Source organism: Mustela lutreola, chromosome 8 (assembly GCF_030435805.1).
Source record: "Mustela lutreola isolate mMusLut2 chromosome 8, mMusLut2.pri, whole genome shotgun sequence".
In the NCBI taxonomy this organism is placed as follows: Eukaryota; Metazoa; Chordata; class Mammalia; order Carnivora; family Mustelidae; genus Mustela; species Mustela lutreola.
Genome location: NC_081297.1, coordinates 110,617,225 through 110,638,483, shown reverse-complemented (window position 1 = coordinate 110,638,483; position 21,259 = coordinate 110,617,225). Strand labels below are relative to the sequence as shown.

The 21,259-nt window shown below is 36.1% G+C and overlaps 1 protein-coding gene across 4 annotated transcripts in view; it reads right to left on the bottom strand.

Annotated features, from left to right (window-relative positions):
* NAV3 (neuron navigator 3) overlaps nucleotides 1–21,259 on the bottom strand; it is an 853,944-nt gene that overhangs the window by 591,067 nt on the left and 241,618 nt on the right. For all 4 annotated transcript variants that reach the window (XM_059186398.1, XM_059186399.1, XM_059186402.1 and 1 more), the window contains exon 2: nucleotides 14,446–14,850. In XM_059186398.1, coding sequence (XP_059042381.1) covers nucleotides 14,446–14,517 — 72 coding nt within the window. In that variant the 5' untranslated portion in view covers nucleotides 14,518–14,850. The remainder of the gene's footprint in view (nucleotides 1–14,445; nucleotides 14,851–21,259) is intronic.

Sequence of the window (21,259 nt, the reverse complement as noted above, 5' to 3'; positions counted from 1 at the left end):
TAAAGTAGGGTGCTTTGGATTAGTCCATGTAAGCAAAAATAAGCAATAAAAACATTTTAAATATTAACTTGGTAATTGGTCTGACTTTTAACATCTTTTCAAACACTTTATTTTACTAAATTAGTGGCAAGCAAAAAGGTTATTATCCCCTTTTTCATGGAACAATGATGGCTTCCCACTCCAACTTTGTGTGCAAAAGGAAGACCAAACACCTTCCATGACGGTTCTGTTCCTCTGACTTTCATTGTTCTAACTCTGATTCTGATACCCCTACTTTCCCATTCTATATTGCATTCTAACCAGGACTGTATTTCAGTAGTAATGTCCAATAGAATTTGCTATAAATATGTAAATGTGTTTTCCTATATGGTAGCCATTAGTCACATGTAAAGATTGAGCACTTGAAATATGCTTGTTGAAACTGCAGAACTGAATTCTTTAATTTTTATTAATTTAAATTGTAATAGCTACAGTGCCTAGTGGATACTGTATCAGTAAGCACAGATAGAGCATCTGAATACTTTTTAAGCTCTGTTTTCTACTTTGAAGTAGCTGCTCTAGCTTTGCTTTCTCTTAGAATAATCCTAAATTTATATCAGGTGCTCTCAAAGATTTTTAGAAAAAACTAAATAACACTTTGGTTAATCAACATTCTATTAGAATTAAGTTCCTCTCCATAAAAGCCTATTTTTAATTATGTTTGTAAACAAGAGTATGAAAAGCCCATTATCTTTGAGAAAAAAATAAAACAACAGTGTGTGCTAATGGACTCTCAGTCTTTCTGAATATTGGAAAGAATCTAGCTGTATAAAACAAGCATATAAAGGGCTAATTATATTTTCTTACCCAGGAAAGTGCTCTCCTAACTACCAAAAATAAAGTTTTTTTCTTCAAGGAAAGAATCCTAATACTTTTGGCCAAATGATATTATCAGAATTAACAGATTAAGACTTCACGTGCAAGAAGCTAGCTGGTGGTCAGTATAAATTATAATACTACAGATTGTTTCTGAGAATGGATATGCTTAATACTACAGAGGTAAGGAAAGCAACACATCTGTTGACTAATATACTTTACACAGCAGCACGGCTCATTACGGAATATATTGGTATAGTTTTCATATTGGTATTTTCTCTTTCCTAGCATGTGAGCTGCTGGAAATTACCCTGGAGTCACTGATTCAGATTCTAGGGCTTAAGGAAGTTTTAGAAGAGGCCAACTACCCAGGTAAAGGGTGTAAAACATTGTGTTTGTTGGTAGAAAAGAAAAATGAGGTCTAGGAGACAAAAATGATATCTAAATGCCTGGAGGACAAATACCCTGGAAACAGCATCCCTGGTGCTGGCCAATGTCTGGGAGATGGGTATTATCTTACCTGAAAAGAAGGAACATTGAATACTGCAGGTACAGTGGCAAAAATATAGCCCAGCTTAGCCCTAGGAAGCAGATCATATTCTGTCAGAGAACATCCACCACTAGTTGCCATTACCAGTTCGGCTATAAAGAAACACCTGTCAGCACCATCTGGCAGCAAAAAACAATAGCATGGACTGATGAGATGGGTTTAGCTCTACTTGCATGGGTAAGTAGGACTGACTCTGCCCTTTTCCACTGTCCACTAAATAATCAGAATTCTGGACTACTACTCAAGAAGTTGATAGTAGTGTCTGTGCTAAGATGATAGGAGAGGCACTTATAATGATTTCAAAACTTAAATAAAATTGGACTATCCTTTTACCCTCTATTTGTGAGTAAAAACAATCAAACCTTACATGTTCAATAATGTTAGCCTTTCACTGTTGATACTGCTTAAATAGACAAGGTCCAAATATCACAGAAATACTTAGATCAGTCAGTATCCAACCATCTTAAATCCTAAGAGGTATCATCTCTTCTACTTACAAAATACCATGGATTAATTCATAAATAAATAGCTAGATGGTTTGTAATGAAAGTACTTAAACTTTTAAACCTGTTATTTCTCTCACCTTCTAGAGCTGAAAGGATTCAGAGAGTCAGTGAAAATAGAGGAGGCTGCACAGATAGTTGTGTTTTGAAAATTCCACTCTTGAGGCACCTGGGTGGCACAGTCAGTTAAGCCTCTGACTCTTGGTTTCAGTGTGGGTCAAGATCTCAGCGTCATGGGAGGGATCCCCAAATCCAGTTCTGCCTTCAGCCCGGAGTCTGCTTGAGATTCTCCTTCTCCCTCAGCTCCTCCCCTGCTGTGGACTGTCTTCTTCTCTCTCTCTCAAATAAATAAATCTTTCAAAAAGAAAATTCCACTCTTCCCTCATAGAGAGAAATAAAGTTCCAAAGGTATGTTTGGGCAGAGAATCTTCATAAGCATTTACTCCAACCAAAATGCCCTTGTCTTGGGTGAAAGTTTGCCCATTTTCATATTTAATGATTTTTTAGAGAACTGCTTGGGAGTAAGATGGTTTTTTGTTTTTGTTTTTAATCTTCCTTCTTTAGTTTTTTATAAAAAAATAACCCCAATTTAGCAAGTACTCACGAAACCTTTGCTGAATAAATGGTTGTTTGTGGATTTACATGGATTTTTCTCCTTTGTTCCACAGCAACAGTTCTTGAGTTTATACCACATGCAAGGTTTCCAACACAATGCTGACCAAGAAAGATAGTGTCCTTAACCTAATAGAGGCAGACTATAAACAAGCAAGCATTTCCATGGGCAAGAGGACACATTGAAAGGATTACTAGAAAGAAAATCAACAGAACACAATGATGGAGTGGGCGAGGAAGCACTTTCTGGAGGAAATTACATTAATACCCTATCCCTGAATGATGAGAGGTCATTCACGCAAAAAAATAGAGCAACAGATACTTCAGGCAGAAAGAACAGTGCAAAGACCTGAAAGAGAGAAAGCCCTTGGTTGTTCAAAGAACGTACTGGCGGATCACCAACAGGCCTCATACAGAATGAGGGAGAGAAAGGTGGCAGGAAATGGGAGGGAGAATGAGAATTGGATTATGCTGGACCCCGATGGGCCATGTCAAAGAGTTCAGATTGTAATCAAAATGCACTAGAAAGTCATTTCAGAAGGCAAGTGATAAATCCGGATGCATTAAAAAGAAAATCATTGTTATATCCATGAATTCTCTTGGTATCATATACTTAGCCAGAACACTAATTTGGTACCTGATAATGGATATGAAAGACATTTCTAAAATAACAAGTGGGACTGAAATGTGAAGGCACATTTTGATTTAACTTTTATTGTACTCTTCCCCCAAAGCAATGTGGAAATCATTGCATCAGTTCATGATTCTATAAAAATATTTTACAAAGCAAAGCAGAGTAAGGCATTATGTTGTTTTTTGAGTTTAACCCTCATCCTTTCCCAGTGTTAATTCGAGAGTGACAAGTCCCTGCAAGGTGTTGTTTATCTGTTATTTGCAAGCACGACGATTTGCCAATACCAGCAACTGTTAAAAGATAGAAGCCCTCCTTACTGAGACAGCATGAAGTAAAAGTACTACATGGCACCTAACAATGCTGTTTCATCAAGCAACTAGTAAGAGTTTCAAGGGAGAACAACTAATGTTAACAAAAAAAAAAAAAAACCCCAAAACAATAAACAAGGTGTAAAATTAACTACCAGCAGAAAATGTGAAAAATAAGCAGGAGAATTCATGTGCTTTCAGGCACATTCTTAAGGAGGGGCCGCCTTGCCTCAGAACTAAATGCGCCCATTTAAATTAATCCCTTAAGGTTATTAGTATGTGTGAAAACACACCTAAAGGAAAATGTGATTCTTGTAACTGGAGCACTATTGAAAGATACTTATTACAGTATAAAGTCAAAATGGCTATTTATATAGAACACTATTCTCATCTTCATTTTGCATTAGATCAATCAAACGTCTTATAAATTAGGTCCAATGATGGACACGTATCCATTTTATTTTTTAATATTCCCTCAAAAAAATGGACATGGGTTAAAATGGCTAACAGTCTTATCTCCAGGACAGATCCCACTTTCCATTCATTTCCACCATGATGAGCAAATTCTGAATGTGAATGTGGTCCAAGAGAACATCCTGCCTCCCTCCAGGAGAGCACAGTGGCTTACATACCTGCGTGTACTCACATGTGTCACTGGCACAGCCAGGAGACCAGGGAGCCAAGTTTTGCGGGTTATCTGCTGGCTGATGAGAAGCTGAGATGGAGTGTGGCCCTACCCGTGTGGACTGGCAATGATTTTTCTCCATGTAGCCTATCAAATTTAAATGTGACCTGTGTTCCTTACAACATATTTTCCTAACAATTAAATGAAGCTTCCTAATGTGATTTAATGAAATCCGTCACCTTTAATAAGATAGATAGAGAACCTTGAGTGTAAGTTCCCAAATGTGACAAGTCAAATGTGACCAAACCAGGTTGAATGCCAATAAAGAAATGCAGTTTCCCAAATCTGGGCTCACATTTTTCACATCTTTTCAAAATCATTTGGGAGGGGCTCTTGAAAAACATTTGCTTTAAAACGAAAAAGAAAAAAGAAAACCACTTGCTTAGAAAAGTATTATACTCAGACTCACATAGCATAAAAGTTTAGCAGAAACACTAGAAAGTCTTCCATAGATTTATATCTTTCAAAAAGATTTTTAACAATACATTAATATGTTAGATTAAGAAATGATTTCCATGCACATAGAAAACATGCTAAACATAGGTAGATAAACTTTAAAATAAAATCATAGACCATCGACCCAAAGAAGGAGGTACAACCTGGTAAGTTCTCTCGTCTAGGACAAGTTCATTGCTAAAATGGACAGTAAAAGTATTGGACCCACAAGTTGTGAGGGTGGACAGAAATGCAAGGAAAAGTCCTTTGTAAACTACAGATTGCTTGCTATTTAAATATTAGTTAGAAGCCCAACCCGCTTTGTTATGCAAGGCGGAAGTGATGGATATATATGGATTTAGCCATTAGTAATGCAGCTAACACAGTAAAATGTATTACTGTTATCTACCGAAGAGTGTTAGTAGGCACTCAATAAATATATAAATACACACTGAAGTCAGTAAAAACATCGTATCTTTTAAATCTGTGCTTGATTCTTAGACTGATAATTTCCATCTTCAAAGTATTATGCTACAATGCAATGTGTAATACAACTAAGGGCAACGATACTATCCTGAATGCACTAACCTCCATCTTTGTTTCTGAAACAATGGCTTAGTTAACTGGAAGAGAGCAAGCACTACGGAGAACCCTCTGTAGAAGAATGTGTAGAGCATTCTTCGCTAAGGACTATCCACTGGGCACTAAGGAACAACTTCACCATTATGCAAAAACACTCACAAGAACTACTTCTAAACAGGCAATGTAACAGTGCCCATTTTTATTAACTTTTACACAGCTACACTGTTTACCATGATATGTGTCAGGAAACATTTATAAAGAATAGCTAGTTCCATGAAACATGAAAACCGATCATAATAAATGATTTCGAAAATGATAAAAAGGTATTTTCTTGTGTTAAATCTTGGAACTGACATCTTCAGATTTAAACTGAAGTACGATAATTGTGCTCTTCTATGAAATATACACATGATTGTATATAACAAATTTATTTTTGAGTTAAGGAAAATCAATACAGATAGGGGATGGATCCTATAATTGATTTTTAAGTCAGTGGTTGGAAATTGTGAATATATTTCCTATATATATCATGTAAGAAACACTGCTTAGGGTCCCATGCCAACTGGAACAATACCCAATGCCGCTAAAAGACTAGTAATAGCAGTCCCGAGTCAGTGTCTCTCTAAAATCTCAAAGCTCTCTTGATCCCTAAATTATATAGAGGAGGAGAGTCAAGCTCAGGAGAGTAAGGCACAGAAATTATAGAAATTATAGAATGTAAGAATCAAGATGCATCACTTCTTACTAATATATTCCCCCATAGTTTTTATACATAGTTTTAAACCATGCCCAACTGTAGTTCACCCTTCAAAACTACCAATTATTCAGTGTTTCCTAGGTGCAAGACATTGCTCCAAATGTTTTATATATGTGTTTTTTTTTTTCAATACTCCCATTTTATAAAATAACACAACAGAGAAACTAAGAGAAGACAGGGGTTCAGTAATCTGAGGAAGCACCAGACCCAAGAATCAAACTCAGGTAGTCGTATTCTAGATCCTTTGCTCTTAACTATTTACGAGGCTACTTTTTTACTGGATCCTCCCAAAGACACTGCTAGCCTGACTGATGAGGTCATGTGTGAAATACTGAGCCAAGTTTTATTATTGGGCCGTGTTTCTTCCTAATTAACATAAGATCAGGGGTATCACCATTTTTTTTTCTCCATCGTACTGCTCATTTGTGATCCACTCCCCTAACAGAGTCCTCCTCTTGGGGCAGGTTCGCGATTCATCTTCATCCATACAACTAACACGGTTAGTATTTTCAGATCCGTTCACTGGAGCTGTGATTCCAGCTTTGAGGATAGTAGGAAACCAGATCTGGCTCCGGGAACTGAGGCATTACAGTTTCTCAGAGAAGATCTACTTTTAGGAGAGTTTAGGAGCCTTTATATGGATACTCTTTTTATAATGCTAGTCCTTCGTTTCCATGTAGAGATTGTTTTGTGTATATAGAGCTTCTCCAACAAGGAATTGCAAAGGAAAAGAGGAACAAATGGAAAGATTTCACACAAGAACCCACTCCAAACACCAGGTTCACTAATTGTGTCTTGTTTGTTTTTTTAGTTAATAAGGTGAAGGCAGAAGATGGGCAAAGGTGCTCACAGCTCCTCCAGCGACTTCTTGGGTCAATTAGCAATTTGTGCAGAGGCCACTGACAATGGCCTGGCAGTGGGAGGTGGCAGCAGCTGGCCTGGGTGCAGATCACCTGTTAATTGACAGGGACTGTACAGTGTTGATATTATTATCTGGGTGTGCACTGCAGATATCCAAGAATAAAACAGGAATGAATAAAAGAGGTAGAAGAATTCTTGAAAAACTTGAATTCCAAATAACTATGCTAACATAGAGTCCAACACTAGCTGACTGAAACAAATTAACACTACGGATACTAGAGCCCTAGTATAGAATGTCTTGATTTAGGTTTCTGCCAGAGTAGACCTTGAAACGATGATTCCTGTGAAAGTAGTTTATTTAGCTGATGGTTCCAGAAATACTGGGAGAGAAGTCAGGAAAGGAAACGGGAACCAGAAGATAGAAAATAAAGGGCATTTTATTGCAACAATGGGTAACCAAAGCTTCGTCCCACTGAGGAGCCCCAGGCATGAGCTCTCGTCCAGTGCTTCTCCAGTACTACTGTGTATGAGAATCACCTGGAAATCTTGTGAAAAAGCACATTCTGATTCAGCAGGTTTGGTGTAGGGCCTGAGACCCTGCATTTCTTACACATTCCCTGATGAGAATACTACTGCTGTTCCTCAGAACACACTTTGAAGATCTAATGATTTTCTGTTTATCATAAAAATTTTCCAAATTTGCAAATAAAATTGACAAATTTTTTTTATGTCCACTGCTTTTATAACATATCATTAAATTTGCTTTTTTTCATGTAATTCTTATTCCAGGCATGGCACATTCACTGACTATTGTGCCTGGGAGAAATCTGGTCAGTCCACGTGTAAGGAAAACAAAAAGTTCTGTCTACCCTGTCCCAGGGCTATGAAATCAGAAGGCTCTGCTCACCAGCAGGTAGCCTGCTGTACACAGAAACACACTGGGCATGTCAATCCACTCAGGGGTCATCTCAGACTCCTCTTCTCTCTTTATATATCCGGTTCTTGTTTCCCATTCCATTCCGGTACCAAAGTACACCCCGATTTTGGGATTAATCTCATCTTTGGCCATTGGAAATGAGCAAAAGTCTTTTTTTTCCTCTTCCACCCAATTTTAACATTAAATACTCTTTAATGGTATTTTTACATGCATTCCAAGGTTTTGCCTACTTTGTTACCTCAGGGTAAGATTTGTGAAATCTCAGTCCACCCTTTTATACTTACCTGGAATCTCAAAGGAGGAAACAGATATGGTTAAACTACAGTTTCAAAATCATTGTGTTATATTCAAAAGTATGTATTTATGTGATCAAATGGAGAAAAGCCCCAGGCCTTTTAGGAAGACAATCTTAAGGAGAAACTGACAATGACATGATCAGCCATTCGAAACAGGCCACACAATATTCTAATCTTTGCTTTAAAAAGTTGTGTGTGTGTATAAATATAAATATTATAAACATTAACACAGAAATCTGTTGAAGGATGTATGTATGTATAGAAAGGTGAGAGGAAACTGGTATATTAGTGTATTTCAAGTTTTTTCCATTGTATATGGTCACATTTTTTCAACATTTTTTTTTTTAAGATTTTATTTATTTATTTGACAGAGAGAGATCACAAGTAGGCAGAGAGGCAGGCAGAGAGAGAGAGAAAGAAGCAGGCTCCCTGCCGAGCAGAGAGCCTGATGCGGGGCTTGATCCCAGGACCCTGCGATCATGACCTGAGCCGAAGGCAGCGGCTTAACCCACAGAGCCACCCAGGCGCCCCGAACATATATTTTTTTTTAAAGATTTTATTTATTTATTTGACAGAAAGAGATCACTAGTAGGCAGAGAGGCAGGCAGAGAGGGAGAGAGAGAGAGAGAGGCGGAAGCAGGCTCCCTGCTGAGCAGAGAGCCTGATGTGGGACTCGATCCCGGGACCCCGAGATCATGACCTGAGCCCAAGGCAGCAGCTTAACCCACTGAGCCACACAGGCGCCTTTTTCCAACATATTTTAGAAGAAAAAATTAGTCTCCATCATTCCTTTATGGAATGATAAAAATCAGAACTCACATGTTAATATCAAGACAAGAAAAAGGATTTAAGAAGAAACAGGAATTAAAACTTACTGAATCTTATAGCTTAGTAGTCATTGTTGAGATCACAATTAATGACAACTAGTAATCATAACAAGAATTTACATATAATTCTGTCTTCAAAATGCATAAAACATGTATCACAAAACTCAAGTATCATCTAGTTTGGACCTGCCTGTTTTATCTATCTATTTCTAGGAAGAATATGCAGTCATTACATCTGTTGATATCTAAAATCCACCAATCAGGAAATGGAACATGGTCTAGTTTAGAACAAAGGAGCAGAACCATTAAGCATGGTATACAGTATTCACTTTTATCTATTTCCAGTTCTTCCCATTAGCCCAAGTCTGTTGACATTGAATATGTATGCTGCCAGGACCCAAAAGGCAGGTAGCCATATAAACCACCTATCATATGATAGAAGATTTAAAAGAAATTCTATCCAAGTCTGAACTTGGAAATTTCAGTCTGAGAGAGAAATTTCTAGAATCACTGCTTCACAGAAAAGCCCACCTTATATAACTCATCCCTAGAGAACTCCTGGTAAAGTGGTTGGCGACAGTTGTTTGCAGTACCCTTTTTTAAGAGATGATGAGGCAGAGGGAGAAATAGGGACAATCTTTAATGATATCATAGTATGCCACAATTCCAGTACCAGTTTCTTGTGAACATGACATTCATATTTGTATTTGTACATGGATTCCAGATTTATACAATGGAATTGCATAATGGCTGCTCAATGAATTTCAAAAATTAAAAGTTTGGATAACCAGTAACCAGATGACTAATCAATTTTGTTGAGACCACTAGATAATCCACTCATATTAGCAGTCATGCTTCACAATCAGATGATTAATAAATGATGTAACTTTGCTTCAGAAACGACATTATCCCTAAAAGTCCTTTTAACATACCTCATATACACTAACAAAAAAAAAAAGTCAGGCAGATTTATAAAAATAAAACACCACTGAATGAGTCCATCCTTCAAGAAGATCTAAGAATGAAAAGCCTGGATCTATCCTAAGCCTTCTCTTCTTGAGTGATTTATCTTCATATTTTCTCTTAAGAAAACAGATTTTTAATCAATTTCCAACAGAAACAATATCAAGTAGTTCTCAACACCTGTGATGACAATCCCAATATACTTTTTGACACTAAAATGATGCTATTTTACCAATACTGCAAGAAAATGCGACAGATGTTGTCTAAAAGAATCAGCACACTAAAAAGAAAGATACTAAAAGAAGAATTAGGCTAGATTTAAACTAATAAACTTTCTTTACTCTCTCAAGCACTGGTAATCATGAGTAAGGTTTTCAGCAACATTACTGGAGTAGCCTCACATTGTATGCAGAGATGATACGGCTAGACCACACTTCTGTCTGAAGTCAACTGAAAAACAAACAAATGAAAACTAGTCTATGTGGAGAGACACTGTGGAAGCCCTCATTGTCACCGGTAGATGAAGCTTTTTCTAATCTCCAACCTAACCTTGATGTTAAGGCCACAATACCAGTGGGGCTGCCCTTAAAACAGCAGGCTTTCTCCAAATCAGCACCTCCTCTTCTATTAATTAACTCAGTTGTTTCTCTCACTTAACATGGCTTTCCACATCTCAGACTCTCTCACTCACTACACCCAGACTGTGTTACTTCTGAAACAACCGCCATCATATATAAAGACAAGATGCGTTAGAATTTATCTGGAGGATCTAGCAAGGCAGTGTGAAAATAATGCTAACTAGCATGTGAAAGACCTGATTTTAGGCAATGAGAACATGTGATGACATCAATCTTAGACATTTCCATGAATGTCAATCTCTGCAAACAAGCAATAATACTGTCACCCCTTTCTGCTTTAGGGAACAGAGAAACAAAAGCATTCCAACTGGTCCCTAAATACGTATTGCACTTCATTGTTACAATTTCAAAATATGTATCCTGCTATCCTTTTTAGCAATACCTAGCGAACTGTGGACTAGGACAAATGCTTTGGTTTAATACACAAAATATTCATGGAGCAATAATGCAGTGTCCCAGGGCTGTCTCAGCTGTAAACTACTGCAATTAGACTGACAGTAAAATCTACTGAGCTCTGCTTTTCAATTCAAGGTCACAGTTAATTAAACTGAAGTGACATTTGTACCTACTGGGCTTTTACTGTTCCAGGGGCTTTTGCAGAAAGAATCCCACAAAACGATGAAATTAGTCGAAAACAATACACCAAACACACTGGCATCAGTGAGAAAACATGGGTCAAAAGGTCAAGTTTTCAAAAATAAAACACCACATTATGGGCATGCAGGAACTCAGATGCCACGGAAATTTTCCCATCTGGGGCATTCCAGAAACAGAATGCCAAAAGCAGGGATTATGGGCCAATCTTGACTGAAAATTCTACTGATAAACATCACAGGAATCAAAAAGTGAGTTGAATTTCACCCAGCCTTACACTAATCCAAGTCAATTTGAGATTCTTAGAAGTATTCTCAACCCCTGTAAGATTCACATCTCGGCTTTATCCATAATGAAGAGTACTTCAGATAGCACTTGTGGATATGATATCTTTTAACTTTCAAGTATGTTTTCCAGATTTAGTCAGGTGATGGGGTATTATTTTGAAGAAGCCCAAGAAGTCACACACACTTCTGAACTCTGTAGTTTTGAATAATGGTATATATACCATTATTCAAAAAGCAGAGCATACAAAGCACAAACTCATATACACATATGTATATATATATATATATATATACACATATATATATATTCTTACTATTGTATATATATTTTTAATGAACTGATCATTATTTTTACAGGACCAAATCTCTTAAGGAGATATAAAAAAGGTAAAAAAGCACCTTTTATCTCTGTAGAAATATATGTTCTTCACAAACTGGAAAGGACCAAGCATGCACGTGGTATAGTAAGCACTCCATAAATTTCTCTCTTCCCTGACATTCACGGACTCACTGTGTGCAGCAGAACCATACTTACAAACTCATACGCTCAGTGTCCTAACAGTTCCTACTCAGAAGCAGAGCATACAAAGCACAAACTCATATATTTTAAGGGGAGAACAAAAACTAGTGAGCTATTTGTAAACTGAACAAAAAAATCAGTGGCACATTGTTCAAAACAGGAGCATGTACTGAAGCCAGTTCAATTCACCTTGCTTTAAATAGCTACCACATGCCAAGCATTATGAGAAGAACACATTTTTCAGTTACACCAAAAAGACGCTTCACCTCTGGATTAAGTCATGAGTTGGAATAAATGCATTTTATTTCTCTGATGTGGAACACTGTGCCTGTTAAATTAATTCATCATGAAGGACTACAAACACTTGAAGTAATTACATGAATGCTCTTATAATCTCTACGGGTAATTGTGTGGTGGCAGGGCTGCGCCCAGAGCTTAGTCTGCAAAGATTTATGATATTAACGTTTCCTTTTTCTCCTTAATACAAACTCACAAAACTGTCATTGAGACTAGATATCCCTGCTGACACTTAGCAAATTTGAATCTGAAGTACTGATCAATTGATTGATCAATATCTGAGGTTCCAGCTTACTCAGTGTGAATGTTCAAATCAACTGGGTAGCTAGCAAATCATTAGAATCCCATTTTCCCCTTGATAATGCTCATTGAAAATGTTCCTGCCTTCCCCACTTCCCTATCAACTAAAAGGTGAGGTTTCAGTGAGATGGGGATCTTCTCATCCAACACAAACAGAATCATGGCTCTCCATAGTTTGTCTAAACGCTATTACTTTTCTCTATGAGCTGAATGGCCCTTTGTGAACTGGCCTGGGAAACTAAGCATCATGACAGATCATTGTGTAAAGTTCCATACAAGGAATTTTCAGAATGATTTTGAGAGAGTTCACTCCATTCTGTAGCTTGCTATCCCTTCTGTGTTTGCAGAAAATATTTTTTTTTTCAGGAAAGAAAATGATAACACCTGCAAAGGGACTTCCCTTCCAGTAAAGAAAGACTGCCTTCAAAAATCAGAATTCTGTGGTATTAATTGCTTACCTATTACCCACTTCCCTTGTCTCCAATCTGAGAGAGAAATCCATCAGGGTTAAGGACATTTTAAAATTGTAGCTAGAGAAAAATGATTAAATTGCTCCCCATAGTTAAGAAATTGCATACTGTGCTTTGGACGGAAAACCGATCTTAACCATCTCCTTTGGAACAACACCCTTAGTATCAGCAGAAGAAAAAAAAAGTGCTGACCCATTTGAAACACCAATAGCATTCTTAGTAACACATTTACTTTTGAGAAATCTATATCCACATTGAAGTCAAAATGGATTCCAGGCATCTTGGATTTTACATTACTTAGTATTTCCATGATTTACTTATACTGCAGGTAAACCCAGTGAATGAACCAAACGGGACATTAATAGCACACCCATTATTGCTTGGAGTCGTGCAAAGGATCAATCAATGTAGCACCTTTCCTAGTAGCCCTGGTCTAAATGTCAGAGCAAATTAACAAGCTATTGTCTATATGACCTCTTCTAAACATCTTACCTCCAAAACTGCAAAAGAGCTAGTTGTCTCCTGGGACTACCAGATGACTAGTAAGCAAATTTCCAAGCCAGATGTCAAAGCAAACTTTAATCATGCCCCCTAGATCCAGGTCTGACACAAAATATCCTTTCTATTATCTCTCTATTCCTTGCTTTTGTGCTTCAGCAACTGACTGGGTCCCCACACACCTCTCCTGTACTAATGGAGTCAATGAAAGCACTACGAAAGAGAATATATTTCATTATGAGTGGGATTCCTCTCCTGGGCACGATCTTTGACCCTTCTGATGACCCTCACCACTCTACAGCAGTTTAGCAGGTAAGAATGTCTAAGAAGGTAGAAAAAATGAGGTTTATGTGCAAACCTCGATACTCAATTCCCAGCTTCTCACTCAGAACTTCATTAAATCCATAAAAAAAAAAAAAATATATATATATATATATATATATATATATATATATATATATATATTAGTAAAGCCCTATTTTTATATTTTCCATTAGTTCTTTCAACATCAAACATGAAGAGTCAAACCAAAGCTCACAGTTTCTTCATGACTCTCTTTCCAGGCCAGCTGTAAAAACGAGAAAGCTTATATTGATGTACCCCAAGGACATGAAACTGGAGAACTGCAAATGTCAACTGCACCTTCTACTGGTAGCAAGGCAAGTGTTCTCCTTTAGGAGAGCTCCAACTTGCTCCATTACTCCAGCAATGCCCCATGAATCATACCTCACCCTGGATCTCAGAAAACTGTTCCATGAGATCAGGCCAGCAGGTCACTAGGATTTCTAAAAGTCAAGAGTGAGAGAACACCATAGAGTCCTTTGCCAACCCACTGGATGGATGAATTCAGAAGACTTCAGAAACAAAACCACCAACTGGTAATGAAATCCAAACCCACAGATATGCTTGGCTATAGGGTAGGATTTACTTCCATGAAATAGTATGTTACTTTATTTCCTAAAGCACATTCATTTTCAATTTACAAACTTCTCTCTAAGCATAAACAAAAAGACCAAGCAAAAGGAAATTGTCTTACCTTCTTCTGATCTTCTAGCTTGTGACTCACTGGATTCTTCCCATGTCTGTTCATCTCTGAAGATAAATCCATCACATTAGGTTCTTGTTTTTCAAAATGGAATCTCTTCAAAAAAACAGCAAACTAATCCAAGATGCATTCACTAGGAAAACACTGGCATGCCACATTTCCCATCAAACACTGTCTCCGAACTTCATCAACTCCAGGGAAAGATTAAAAAGTCCATTGATTGAATGGAAAAGATGAATTTTGCAATATACTCCCAGGACTTTCCAAATCAGCATATCGTTTTTAAATGCTGATGTCTCAAAAATAAAATATTCAATCCAGAACTTTAACTCCAACTGCTATCTTTTTCTTTCTTCACAGTTTTCCATTTTAAATAATTATACAGTTCCTGTAAACCTGTGATTTAAAAAAAAAATAATACGCACTGTTAATTCTTCCCCATCGTTTATAGTACAAATAATGAAAAATTCTTATCTAAAATGTGAAATTTAGAAAAAAAAAGTTTAGGCATTGATTATATTTCACATAAAATCAACAGCAAGTGAAAGGCAATATTCTTTACTCTTCTAGTCTTAAAAAACCAAATACAATAACTGAATTAAAGCACAGTATTAAAACCAGGGATTCACAGGTTATCAGAGTTAAAAATCAACAAAGAATAAACATACACACTCATCAAACATGTGCATTTGCTCTGTGGATCTACTCATTAATTTCAGTATTCGCATAACTACAGAATTTAGAAAAGAGCCCAATACATGTTGACATGATGCTAGACTGACAGTTTTCATAAATAACTTCATTTAAATTTTATTTAAATTTAAAATTTAATTTAAAATTTAAATTTAAAATTAAAATTAAATTGTTAGTCTATTTTAAGATGAGTTTGAGAGGGTAAGTAAATTTTTTGTAAGTTTAATAAATAAGTAGTAATAAGACTAGAATTAGAATTCAGATTCTTTTGAATCCAAAACCCATTCTTTGTCCTCCACATAGCTGTCTCAATTCACATTATATATTTTGTCCACAAGGATCCCATAAATGAGTTTGCCAGGTACCTTGCTGAATTATGAATGCATAAGTCATTCTCTTTTTAAAAAAATGTATATGATCTAGTGGTTTCCAAAACCTGCTAGAAAATGGAATAATCTGGGAATACGCCTACTCATAGAGACTCCTTGTATCAACCCAACACAGCTAATGTAGAAACTACAGGGTAGTGCTTGAAAATGTGCATTTTTTTTCCAACTCTTCAAGACATTCCTGATGCAGTAAAACCACTGAGGAGTTGAAATCTCCCTCTACTATAGAGCTTCCCAAACTTGTCTGCATTTTGCAATCATAGGGAAGCTGCAAAAATTATTGATTCTTATATCCCATACCCAGAGACTCTGATTTAATTAGTCTAGATATGACCTGAGTCTTGGAACCACTGCCCTAATACACAAAATCCCTTAACATAATTGATGGACCACTGCTTGAATACATTAAACAAAAAGAAACAGTATCTTGGGAGGCAGTTCCTTCCATAGCAAAGCAGTTCTGGTCTTTAGACAATTCTTCCTAATTTAGATATAAATTCTGCCTTCCTAAATACTTCTGTACATTATTTATATTTTTGTGATGATCATTCTTGGAATCACCAATATACCTAAAATACTATTAATTTATTCTTCTATCTGACAATTCTTCAAGTATCATCTTAGCCAGGTTAACCATTTCTAGCACCCGCAACAATTCCTCATCACCCTGGTTATTTACTTGAGAGGTTCCAATTTTTACAGGACTCATAAACTGTGCAATCAAGAGCTGAGCACAAAGGTTCAGCATGATGTGTTCCCTTTAAGAAATCACTGCCAGGTTCCACAAAACAAGCAAGCCAAGAACAAAATACATGATAAAGTAGATAGTGTTTGAAAAATCAGCTCCTGAACTACGTTTTGGCCTTTCCATACACTGTCTCCTGTCTAGCCATTATTTTGACAAGCCGTGGTCTTTCTTGAAGTCCTCTGATACACTGCAGAGGTATATTTAGTTTGCATATTAATTGGAATGTTATCAGCAAAGAAAATAGCATGGGCCAAGGCTTGGACATGAGGGAACACAGGGCTAATATGAGGAGTTCACAGAAATTCAACGAGGAGTCATGGAAAATGTATAAGAAGAAACGAAGCATAATAGAATTTCCGGTTTTAAAAGTTCATCTTAATTTCAATATGGAAGATAAATGGAAGGGAACAAAACTTGTGACAGAAAAATCTTATGGGGATTGCTTAAACAATCAAAGAGAGAGACAACAGTATTCTGAACTGAACTAGCGTAGGAACTGATGGGATGAAAAAAATGACAAAACTAAGTAATGTGGTATTTAAAAGGTATAGTTGATGGAATTGTTAATTGATTGGACACGAGTGTGGGTGTGTGATGCAAAGGGTGCATGAGCACAGGGAGGATTATATCATCTAAAACAGCAAATACCAAAAAAGAAGCATTTTGGACAGGATAGGATAAAAGAATTTGCAAAGTGAACTACAGATGCTTGCTAAAATCCAGAAAATTAGAAGTCAATCTCACTGTCGGACATAGAAGCAAAAATCCTAAAGGAACATTAACAAACTGAAACCAGCAGTGTCTAAAATGAATCACATACAAATTCCAAATTGGTGCTACGCCAGGAATAAAGATTGGTTTAAGATTTGAAAATCAATCAGTATAATTTACCACATTAACAAAATAAGGAAGAATAATGATAGGCTCATCTCTACTGGAGCATTAATATAATTTGACAAATTAAACATTGATTCATCACACACACACACACACACACACACACCATGCACGCACAAACTCTTAGAAGACTAGAAAAGGACTTCAATAATATTCCTTCATCTGATAAAGCATATCCACAAAATGTCTACAGTAAACATCAGACTTATTGGTAAAAAATTAAAGACTTTCCTTTTGCTGAGGAACAGCACATAAATACCTGCTAATATAAATTCTATTCAATATTGTACTTAAAGTCCTACCATGCAGTGATATAAGAAAATATGAGAGAGAGATGAATGGAGGGAGCAGTATGCAGGCAAGCAGTATAAGCAATGGAAAGGAAGAAGTACAACTTTTATTTATAAATATTATGATGATGTATACAGAATATTAAAGAATAAAGAGATAAATTACTAGAATTAATATTTGAGTTAGCGAGTTTCCTAAACACAAAATTAACATATAACATCCCTTTATATTCCTTTATCACAGCAGCAAACATTCAAAAAACAAAATTTTAGAAAGATACTGTTTACAGTGGCATTAAATATATAAAATATCTAGGAATAGATCTCATAAAAGATGGTAAGGACTTTATGATGAAGCAATAAAACATCAAAAAACAAAAATCTAAATAAAAGTTTATGCTACACTCACAAACTGTAAGATTTAATACTGCAGAAATGCCAATTTATTCCTAAAAAATTTACAGACTCAGTACATTATCAATCAAAATTCCCAGTTTTATTTTTATAACTTCAGAAGATGCTTCTAAAATATATATAGAAAAACAAAATACCATTAAAATCCAGGACATTTTTGAAGAACAAGTTGCAACTATTTGCTCTGCCAGATGTTAAGAAACATAAACCAACAATAAATACAATGGTATATAACTGGTACTAGTAGAGACAAGTTAACTATGCACACAGAAAGCCCAGAAACAAACTCGTAACACATATGGGTCACTTGATTTATTACAACGTTACATTTACAAAGCCACAGGAATTTTTTTTAAAGATTTTATTTATTTATTTGACAGACAGAGATCACAAGTAGGCAGAGAGGCAGAGCAGAGAGAGAGGGGGAAGCAGGCTCCCTGCTGGACAGAGAGCCCAATGCGGGGCTCGAACCTAGGATCCTGAGATCATGACCTGAGCCGAAGGCAGAGGCTTAACCCACTGAGCCACCCAGGCGTTCTGCCACAGGAATTTTTTCAATAGAGTTCTGGCTCAATTAGATATCCCTGTTGGTAAGAGGAAAAAAAAAAAAAAGAAAGAAAGAAAAGAAAAAGTAAAGAAATTTTACCTCTACTTCACATCAATAATAAATTCCAGGTAGACTGTGAATGTACTTGTGACAAGACGGGGAGAATAGTTTTATAATCTGAAGGAACGGAAACAAGAGGTCAAAAGCACTAAATGTAAAGAAAAAGATTATAACTAAGATAGTATCAAAATCAGGAAATTTTATTCCTCAGATTACACCAATAAGAAAATATAAATGCAACCCATAGTGTAGGAAAAAATACATATTATGCATATAACTACATCCAAAAAAAATAAGAAAACATACAAAAATATTTCAATAGGTGCTCCAAAAAAAGAAAAAATAACAGACATAGAAAATAGTGCTTGCTGTGGGTTAAAGACGGGGAGAAAGGTGTGCTAAAAGAGTTAGTGTAAGGAAGACTTGTAGTAAAAGGATAATTCTATCTTGATTCTGGAGGTGTTTATATCAATCTATATATGCAATAAGATTATTGTAGATACACATAAATGTGTATATATAAAGCTGGCAAAATATAAGTAAACTCTTGTAATTGTACCAATGCCAGTTTCCTGGCTTTGATACTATACTATACTATAGTAATACACAGTGTTACCATGGGGAGAAACTAGGTACATTAAACCTCCCTATACTTTATTTCCCAACATTTTTTGTGTATCTAACATTATCTAAAAATAAAAAGTGAGAAAAAAAGATGATGTATAAAGGACCAAAAAACATTAAAAAGTAAACACCCTCATTAGTATTAAGAAAATGATAATGTAAACCAAGGTTTATAACTTCTCATCTACCCAAGGGGATTTTAAAAAAAGTGACAACACCCTAACAAAGTAGGCTTAAGGGAACATACCACAACATAATAAACACAATATATGTAAAACCCATATCATACTTCATGGTGAAAAACTTAAAACTTCCCTTCTAAGATCAGGAAGAAGATGTCCACTCTCACCACTTTTATTCAACATTGTACTGAAAGTCCTATCCACAGCAATCAGATAACAAAAAGCAATAAAAGGCATCCAAATCAAGAAGAAAGAAATGAAATTTTCAGTATTTGCAGTTGACATGATACTATATATAGAAAACCCTAAGGATTCAACTAAGAAACTACCAGAATTGATAGATGAATCTGATAAGGTCAGAGAATACAAAACCAAAACCCAGAAATTAATTGCATTTCCATACACTAATAATATTGGTAAAATGTCCATACTACCCATAGCAATCTACACATTTAATACAATCCCTATCAAAATATCAATAGCATTTTCACATAACTAGAACAAGTAATACTAAAATTTGTTTGGAACCATAAAAGATCCTGAATAGCCAAAATAATCTTGAAAAAGAAAAACAAAGCTGGAAGTATCACCATTCCAGATTCAAGATATACTACAAAGAGGTAAATCAAAACAGTATGGTACTGGCACAAAAACAAGACACATAGATAAAGGAAACAGAACAGAGAACCCAGAAACAAACCCATGATTATACTGTCGATTAATCTCCAACAAATGATGAGGCACCTAGGTGGCTCAGACAGTTAAGTGTCCCACTCTCAGTTTTAGCCCAGGTCATGTTCTCAGTGTCATGAGATCGAGCCCCTGTGTGGGGCTCCCCATTCAGCATGGAGTCTGCTTAAGATTCTCTCTCTCCCTTTGCCCCTCCTTCAGCTTGTGATCTATCTCTAAATAAATAAGTAAAATCTTAAAAAAAAAAAAAAAAAGGCAAAAAAAAGAGAGGCAAGAATATACAATAGGAAAAAAATCTCTTCAACAAACTGTGCTGGGAATACCAGACAGCAATATGCAAAAGAATAAAATTGAACCACTTTCCTTCACCATACACAAAAATAAACTCAAAATGGATTAAAGACCTAAATGTGAGACCTGAAGCCATAAAAATCTTACAAGAGAGCACAGGCAGTATTTTCTCTTACATCAGCCACAGCAACATCTTTCTAGATCTGTCTCCTGAGGCACGGGAAATAAAAGTAAAAATAAATTATTGGGACCACATCAAAATATAAAGCTTCTGCACAGTGAAGGAAACAATCAACAAAACTAAAAGGCAACCAATTGAATGGGAAAAGATATTTGCCGGTGACCTATCCAATGAAGGGCTAGTATCCAAAATATCTACAACTCAACGCATGCGTGCACGCACACACACAGACACACGCACACACCAACAAATAATCTGATTAAAAATGGGCTGAAAATGTGAACAGATATTTCTCCAAAGAAGACATGCAGATGGCCAACAAACACCTGAAAATATGTTCAACATCACTTATCATCAGGGAAATAAAAATCAAAATTACACTGAGATATCACCTCACACCTATCAGAATAGCTAAAACAAAACAAACAAACAAAAAAGAACATTAGCAAGGGTGTAGAGAAAAAGGAACCCTTGAACACTGTTGGTGGGATACAAATTGGTGCAGACACTCCAGAAAATAGTAATGAGGTTTCTCCAAAAATTAAAACAGAATTACCATATGATGTTATCTGACTACTGAGTATTTACCCAAGAAATTAAAAAATACTAACTCAAAAAGATGTATGTATCTCTATGTTTATTACAACATTATTTACAATATCTAAAATCTGGAAGCATCCCAAGTGTCTATCAATAGATGAATGGATACATATATTGTGTGTGGTGTACACACACACACACACACACACACACACTGGAATATTATTCAGCCATAAAAAAGAATGAAATCTTGCCATTT